Source organism: Acipenser ruthenus, chromosome 24 (genome assembly GCF_902713425.1).
Source record: "Acipenser ruthenus chromosome 24, fAciRut3.2 maternal haplotype, whole genome shotgun sequence".
Taxonomy (NCBI): Eukaryota; Metazoa; Chordata; class Actinopteri; order Acipenseriformes; family Acipenseridae; genus Acipenser; species Acipenser ruthenus.
In genome coordinates this window covers 9,797,895-9,807,199 of record NC_081212.1, presented here as the reverse complement: position 1 = coordinate 9,807,199, position 9,305 = coordinate 9,797,895, and the positions used below count along the sequence as shown (strand labels likewise).

General features: G+C 42.9%; 1 protein-coding gene across 1 annotated transcript in view; it reads right to left on the bottom strand.

The window, feature by feature from the left end:
• Positions 1-277: 277 nt before the first annotated feature.
• Positions 278-9,305, bottom strand: part of vps37d (VPS37D subunit of ESCRT-I) — a 28,942-nt gene continuing 19,914 nt past the window's right edge. The window contains exons 3-4 of the mRNA XM_034048884.3: positions 4,440-4,522; positions 278-1,694 (exon numbers count right to left, since the gene is read on the bottom strand). Coding sequence (XP_033904775.1) covers positions 1,197-1,694; positions 4,440-4,522 — 581 coding nt within the window. The 3' untranslated portion in view covers positions 278-1,196. The remainder of the gene's footprint in view (positions 1,695-4,439; positions 4,523-9,305) is intronic.

The window sequence follows — 9,305 nt, the reverse complement described above, 5'->3', positions numbered from 1 at the left end:
AAATCAATACAGAAGCAATGGGGTGTTCTAATAAACAAATCAATACAGAAGTAATGGGGTATTCTAATAAACACATCAATACAGAAGCAATGGAGTGTTCTAATAAACACATCAATACAGAAGCAATGGGCTGTTCTAATAAACACATCAATACAGAAGCAATGGGCTGTTCTAATAAACTTGCACCCATCTGTCTGTACACTTGCATTCTCTATACAATACAAACCTACTATAAAATCCCATAAAAACTAATAATATCAAAGTGACTGGGCAAGAATTGTGACAATAAGCACACTTGACTTTATTGGGAATTCACCAATAACCTGCAAAATAAGCATTAGAAACAGAAGAGGTGTGCTCCCATGTAGCTGAGAAACTCACATGTACTACAAGGTACTGCACTGATTATAACAGTTTCACAGAAATGTTTATGTAAAACATTGAACAGTTAAAAAACCACAAGAAAGCTGTCAATCTATATGCTATATGTCAAGGCCGTTTATTCTCCAAAATTCCCACGTTTTACAAAAGCTTCAAATCAGTATTTACTGATTTTCATCATAAATTTGGCCGGTTAAATACTGATTTACACCAAGAAAATCCAAGACTTTACAGCCAGTAAATAAAATGTAAAAATCTGGGTATATCTCTTTAGTGTAATAACATACTGAAGCACTGATACAGGGTAGCTTCAGCAGCTTTACACAGTTAGCTGCTGTTCCGACCGCCCCGATGCTTACCTGGAAAACTGGGAAATTACTTATTTTCACATATTTTCACCCTTTTTAAAAAAAATTAAAACAGTTATACATTGACAGGAAATGTATATAAAATAAAAACCAGAAATGAAGGGCTGTACCTTATAGTATTAAGAACATTTTAATGCTATGCAGCAACTTATTTTTTTCTAATCTTATGTTTTTTCCAAAGTGATATTAAGTTCAGATCAGTGTGTGTATAACTGATAAATGTGTGTGATATTAACCAGAGTGTAACACTTAACCAGAGTGCTGTAATCAGGAGCTTGTCCCCATGACTGCCTCTATATTCTGGCCGGGGTCATATTAAGCATGTTTGATTGTGCAACAACCTGCCATATCAACTTCTACAGGTCTACAGCAATCACATAATGTCTATTGTTAATTGCCCACCCTCTCCCTAACTTTTGCTATGAGCCTTACCCACAGAGTGGGTGTTTATCGGTACGGGGGCTCCGGGGGGTACTGCTTGTGTCGTCTCTGGAGCTGCTGGAGTCGAACAGCCCTGGGCGGCCAGCCTGGGATCTGTCCAATCACCCGCAGACCTACAGGAAGGCCCATGCCGGAGTGAGGAGCACAAGGCTGGAAAGCAGCATGAGGCTGTCCTGGATGCGAGCCCAGGGGAGGGAGGGCGGTGCTGGGTGCTGGAGCTGGGGTGGAGGTCAGGTGGAAGGAAGGTATGAAGATAGCTGGGTTCAGGCCATAGCGGAGCTGAAAGACTCGAGGAGGGGCCTGGGCGGGAGAGCCATTGGGGACGGGCTCCTGGTGCTTCAGGTTTCCTGACTGCAGCTTCTTCAGGTTTCTGTCGCGTTTCGTCACTTCCTGGAGTTTTTCGGTCTGTGCACGACGGATGTGGCAAAGCTTTCTGGAGCTTTGGAATGATTCGAGAAAAGCCTCTAAAGGCAAGGAGTGCTCCATGAACTGTGACAACAGCTCCTACAGAAATCAAAAGAGAGAACACTCAAAGGAATTGCAGCTTACAAAATAATCCCATAACATTTCTCTGCTATGCACACCTATTCATTTTAGGTGTGCATTTTAGGTCTCAAATGTGTAGTTTTAAAACATGGTATCTGCTACTACACTCGGTAAAAGAAATCGCTGTGTGCAAGCCATGCTTTGAAACTGTCTTGCACTTCCTGGGTCACCTGGAGGGTGAAATTGTTCCCACCCCTTCACTGGCTTCTTTCCTGTCGTTAACCAATCAGCTTCTTCCCTGTTGACTGTCATGCTTTCAGCAAGTATGCTTTACAATGCATTAGTAAGACCTCACCTAGAATATTGTGTTCAGTTCTGGTCACCTCGTTACAAAAAGGATACTGCTGCTCTAGAAAGAGTGCAAAGAAGAGGGACCAGAATTATTCCTGGTTTAAAAGGCATGTCATATGCCTTTTAAACCAGGCTAAAAGAATTTAATCTATTCAGTCCTGAACAAAGAAGACTACGTGGCGATTTGAATCAAGCATTCAAAATTTTAAAAGGTATTGACAATGTCGACCCAGGGGACTTTTTCGACTAAACTTTTTTAAACTAACTAATAAACAATTACCGTAACAAACATTATCATAATATGTTGCCTAAAACATAATAACACAATATATTCCTGTGACAGGGAGAGAAGGAATCTGAGCTGCAAGTCTACCTCTTGACCAGGAAGGGGCTGGGTAAGGTTTGTGCTACACCTTCCCCGAGATGGGTCAATGGTGGGATGAAACAGGAAGTTGTCCATCTTGGGGAAAAAGGGCGTAGCTGTATGACTGCGGAGCAACTTCACTGTGATCATCTGTGCTGCGGGCGGCGATTGGATAGGGTGGGTTTACACTTGGCAATTATGGCTAGCAATAGTTGCCGGCAATAATTGATAGCAATTTTTCTACATTTGGCAATTTATTGCTTGCGACATTGGCACTATCCAGGGTTGCAGCTGCAGTAGCAGTTACTGTGTATTGTATTGATGACGATGAGACTGAAAAGAAGACAAAAAAAGAGGAAAACGTGGACAAAATGGTACTTGTCTGACAAGCAAAGACCGCAACAAGGAATCTTCCAAAATGTAATGGCAGAGCTTGATTTGAAGATCACCATTCTTACTGTAGATGGCTTTGGTTAGATGCACAATGTTCTGAGGATCTGGTTGATCTCACAGTGCCCCGAATACAAAAGCAACACACACACTTCAGGGAATGGATTTCTCCTTCAGAAAGACTGGCAGACTTTGAGGCTTTTAGCAACATGTCATTAAAGTAAGAGACTGGCCATGTTAGTTTTGTTTACAGCAAGACCAATTTATACAGGACGCAGTGACCTGATGCAACTTAATATTTTGCATTACTCAAACTAAATAAATTACATCTTACATGGTTATGGTTTTGTACTATTATTATTAGTAGTAGTAGTAGTAGTAGTAGTAGCAGTAGTAGCAGTAGTAGTAGCAGCAGCATAAGTATTTTTTTTGTCATTTAATAACAATCCACCACAAACAAACATTTATATTCTTTCATTTGTGCACATATTTACCTGTATATTCATTCATTACTTTGATTTTGTGCTTTTATTTTACATTTCTTTAGGCTATGCTTGGCACAGCATATGCTCCCACAACTCCTCTATCTCGCTCCAGATGTTGCGCAGCACTGTACTTTAACTGTGTCTTGCGTCCGGTGTGAATTGGCCTATATTCACTCCCTATTAATCAATACATACAGGATTGTATTATATTGTAATTTGTTTTCCCCAGTTGTCTGTTGATTATAACAAACATACTTATAGACAAAATGGTTGTCGCAATAACCTCCTTAAATAAATACATACTACATAATTGAAGTTATATGGATATTATAATTATGATTATAGTTATGATTATGCATGACAAGTCTTAAATTCTTGTAGAAGCCCCTTTTTCAGCATGACTGTGAGAGGGGAGGGATCTGTCCTTCAGGCGCATTTGTGAGCTTGTAGGGGGTCCGTACACCCTGTGTATTCCCACGCTGTCAAGCAATGTCTTGTTGACAAGAGTCGGCTGTGAAGAAATCGGCTGACGCTCTGTCATTGGCTGGGGGGTGGGACTATACAGGGTGAATGACTAAATAAAAAGGCACTGTCCTCTCTGGCTCAAACAGGAAGTATAGTGGAGCATGACTTCACTATACTTCCTTTTATGAGCCAGAGAGGACAGTGCTTTATTAGCTTAGTGAATACAGCGACTGCTGCTGTGGCTTTCCCACCCACGCCTTAATTCTGATCATTTGCCGACGTTTAGTGTGAGGCCCTAAGTTTTTTAATCTTGATTTAAAGACCGTAAGAGTAGCAGCTTCCCTGACAGAAGTAGGTTGAGCATCACATAATTTCAGAGCTTTATAACATGCGTTTCTTTAAAAACTGCACACGTGAGACACATGTAGCTAATGGAAGTGCACAATGGGGAAGATGTATGGAATTATTTTGTTAGCTACAATTACCAAATTACAACACTTTACAAACATCGAATTTAGAACTAAGAAGTCTAACTTATTGCAAACTTACAACATTTTTCAGTCTTATGCCTGTATTACCAAGTTGCTGGATCAACCAATCACAGCCAGCGTGACAGTATGGCTGTTCAATAGGAGCCCACAGCCCATAAGGCATGCCTGGTCCCGAGTAGGATCACTCGCACTCCCCAACCCTCGTCTGCAGACTCACCTCAGATTCCTTTTCAGCTCTGTCCACCTCAACCTGGAGAAGGTTCTGGGCCTCCTGGGGGCTTTGTTTTTCCAGGTAGGCATCTGTTAGGAGCAGGACAAATAAGTATCAAAACATAATCACCATTAAATGATGAGAGCCAGAGTGGTCTGGGAGGGTTGGCAGCCTAATCTAATGGTTAAAGATGAAGGACTGGGAGGGAGGCAGTGTGGTCTAGTGGTTAGAGCTGAGGGACTGGAAGGGAGGCAGTGTGGCCTAGTGGTTAGAGCTGAGAGACTGGGAGGGACGCAGTGTGGCCTAGTGGTTAGAGCTGAGGGACTGTGAAGAAGGCAGTGTGGTTTAGTGGTTAGAGCCCAGGTTTTCTATGCAAGCTTCATGACAACTGGATAATCCTTTATTCAGATATATGCATTGTGTGCAGCGTAGCATCAAATAGGAATTAGCAAGCTTCATGGCAACTGGATAATCCATTATCCAGATATATGCTAAATAGTGTGACCAACTGTACAGTACAGATGGATAGATGGACAGTCAGACAGTCAGACACTCATGTTTAGTTTCATGACAACTGGATAAGCGATTTTCCAGATGGAGAAATCTGTGAAGTGTGACACACGTGTAGGACCCGCCTCCTCTATATCCACACATGTGTACCACCACCCCCTCTATATCCCCACATGTGTACCACCGCCTCCTCTATATCCACACATGTGTACCACCGCCTCCTCTATATCCACACGTGTACCACCGCCTCCTCTATATCCACACATGTGTACCACCACCCCCTCTATATCCACACATGTGTACCACCGCCTCCTCTATATCCCCACATGTGTAGCACCGCCCCCTCTATATCCCCACATGTGTACCACCACCCCCTCTATATCCACACATGTGTACCACCGCCTCCTCTATATCCACACATGTGTACCACCGCCTCCTCTATATCCCCACATGTGTAGCACCGCCCCCTCTATATCCCCACATGTGTACCACCACCCCCTCTATATCCACACATGTGTACCACCGCCTCCTCTATATCCACACATGTGTACCACCGCCTCCTCTATATCCCCACATGTGTACCACCGCCCCCTCTATATCCCCACATGTGTACCACCGCCTCCTCTATATCCCCAAATGTGTACCACCACCTCCTCTATATCCACACATGTGTACCACCGCCTCCTCTATATCCACACATGTGTACCACCGCCTCCTCTATATCCCCACATGTGTACCACCGCCTCCTCTATATCCCCAAATGTGTACCACCACCTCCTCTATATCCACACATGTGTACCACCTCCTCCTCTATATCCATACATGTGTACCACCACCCCCTCTATATCCCCACATGTGTACCACCACCTCCTCTATATCCACACATGTGTACCACCACCTCCTCTATATCCACACATGTGTACCACCACCTCCTCTATAGCCACACATGTGTACCAGCAGCTCCTCTATATCCCCACATGTGTACCACCACCTCCTCTATAGCCACACATGTGTACCACCGCCTCCTCTATATCCCCACATGTGTACCACCGCCTCCTCCTTTGCAGGGAGGAGAACGAGAGACATGCTTTTTAAAAGTTTGAACTTGTACATATTTTCTCTGCCTGGGATAAGATGCCCTGTAATCTTTAATGGCTGATGAATGTTATGAATGGGACCTGAAACACACACACATATTTTCACAATGGTTCCAAATGGTTCTAAAATACGTAAAAAAATATGTCGGGGTGACTGCATCTTAAACTTCTAAATCAGTGTTTGCTACAATCTGCATTTACAGTGTGCTCTGAAAATCCGTGTCAGTCCCTGTTCATTGTACCAGCACTGCAGTACACAGGTGGCTTTTTGTTTGTATCGTCTATGGTTCCCTTCAATCAGATAAAGACAAAATCTGTTTCCGGACATTTTCAAGGCACAGAAACAATCGCTTTTTAACATGTTGTGTCAATGGGTTTTTCTAACAAAATAATGTGTTATTCATAGATACAGATATACTAAAAGAAACGTAATAAATTAAATGACAAATGTTTCGACTAGAAGTTGCTGTCAGCAACCACACAGTGCAGGGAAGCAATCAAAAAGGCAAATGCTTGTGTAAATAGCCAAGAGTGTAGAGTACAAATCCAAGGAAGCTCTGGTGAGGTTGTATAATGCACTGGTGAGAACATGTGTAGAACAATGTGTTCAATTCTGGTCAACGCAGTACCAAAAGGACACTGTGGCCCTGGAGGGTGTAGGACAATTCAATTCTAGCTTTTACAAGCAATAGACTCTTTTAAATGAAGCCTGACTGCAAGGGCTGTCACTTGTTTATCTCAAGATGACAACAGAATGTCCCCAAAACAAAAGTGTCAAAACAAACCGTTATCTCACGCAAAAGTGCTGCACACACAGCTCCAGACTCAAGACTTTGAGAGCAACAGAAAGCGATAACCAGCAAAACAAACAGCAGTGACCTAGATTTAGTGAAGGTCTACCTTCGTACTATCTTCAGTACTTAAGAATAACAATTACTGTGAAAAGGGAGCTACTGTATGTGGTGAAGCCTGGGTTCCCATCCAGCTCAGATCTCAATTGAATCTATTTTGCCTAGAGGGCAAAGAAGAATCAGGGGTGACAAACTGCACAGAATCCAGAACCAGAGGACACAGCTGGAAATTACATGGAGACTTTGGAATAGGGTAGGAGACCCTTGTTAAAACTGAGAGTGAGGAGGATATGGGATGGGTTACCTAGTCATGCAGAGAGTGGGGAGGGTATGGAATGGGTTACTGTCACAAAGACGGCCGGAGTGGGTGGCGTCAGACCAGAAGCAGTTAATAAACAGACAGTTTAGACTTGGTGGAGCTGAGCGAATGCTTTTGCTCAGCAATAAACAGCACAGAAAATAAACGGTTTGAAACAAAAACACAGGACACGGCACTTGCGCCAAAATAAATAGACAAACAAAACGGACTAGACAGTGCAGACAGACGAACAAAACACGGTGAGCAGATTTAACTACTTATTTTACTTTTACAATTACCTCTGTCTCCAATCCCGTTCTCCACTCACCGAACACCCAACCCCGAGTGAAAGAACGTGTCTCTATATATACTGTTGTGCTGGGATTCAATTACTAATTAATTATTCACTTGAATCCCAGCACGTGAATTAATTCTGTGCAACCCCGTGCTCACATATTACATTTAACCAGCACGTGAAGTGATTTGTGCCCTCCTCGTGCCTAAATACAAATCTACACTTTTTAAATCACACGTGAAACACAGACCCGTTTATATCCCGTGTACCAATCTATACACCAACATTAACACACGCACGCAACATACAACACATAATATGCACACAGGGGCGGGGCACATTGCCACAGTTACCTAGTCATGCAGAGAGTGGTGAGGATATGGGATGGGTTACCTAGCCATGCAGAGAGTGGGGAGGGTATGGAATGGGTTACCTAGTCATGTTGTTGATGCTGAATTATTGGGATCCTTTAAGACTCAACCTCAAGTTTTGAGATAATTCAGCTACTAGGAACTGGACGAAAACTGATGGGCCAAATGTCCTTCTCTCGTTCGCAATTTTTCTTATGTTCTTATGAAGCACCATCAAAACTACGTTTGTGATTTACTGTCATTACAGACTGCAGGTTAGGCTTAGGGTTACAGACTGCAGGTTAGGTGAGATCACAACCTATATAACTGCTTGTGCATACAAGCCTGGTTCTTGTGTGTGTGAGCCGTGTCTAGGGGAAGCCGCTGGAAAGAAGCCACTAAAGGGGTGAAGGCAGGTGAACAGACGCAGGAAGTGCAACACAGTCTAAAAGCATGGCTTTAATCTAATGGAGTCCCATATATCATGTTTTAACAGGAAAAGACATGTTTGCTAGAACATATGTTCCTTTTAAAACTAATTTGAGAACAATATAATGAATGGATGTGCATGATGGAGAAAATGTATTTTGTGAGCTACAGATACTTTAAGATGCTCTTAAGGGGTCTGTGGTCACTGATTCACACCCAGCCTCCGCAGTTACAACAGCTTCCTGTCACAGCTCTGTAACACCTGAAAAACCCCTGCATGTCTTTGTGATGGCTGACGTGTCTGTAAAAGTTAAACATTGTGTCTGTGTGTATGTGGAGGGGTGGGTGGTTGAAGGGGGTGGGTGAATTCTATTTCTATAAATTGTATGTGTGTATGTGGAGGGGTGGGTGGTTAAAGGGGGAGAATTCTGTTTCTATAAATTGTGTGTGTGTATATGGAGGGGTTGGTGGTTGAAGGAAGGGGGTCAATTCCTAGCAACACCACTGTGTTACGGTATGGCTCTGTGGGTGGGGGAAGCTTTGCAGAACAGCAATGATCAATTCAGTCGGTGTCAACCACACTCAAACACTAATACGGGGGGCCTGAATCAGGGAAGCAATCAAAAAGGCATGCTTGTGAATATAAGTGAATACAAATTAAAGGACACTATGATGATGTTGTATAATGCATTGGTAAGACCGCACTTAGTATACTGTGTTCAGTTCTGGTCACCACAGTAGAGAAGGACGAGTATTTGGAATACGGTATTTACATGCACTAATACTCCACTAATATTCAACAAGATAGCTCCATATTCCACTTATAGAATTCTGATTACTCTAATACCACGTTTCCATGAACCACAGAAATCAGAAACATGCTCGAGTTGCCCCACACCTCCGTTTCCATGTTTTTAAATTACTGGAGTTGGCTCCTCATTCGGAACCGAATTCTCTGGTCCAATTTCACTCCTTGGGCTGGCCTGAATTCTAAAGTCTGAATTCGGACTGGGAGGAAATTACATCATTAAATGTCAATCAA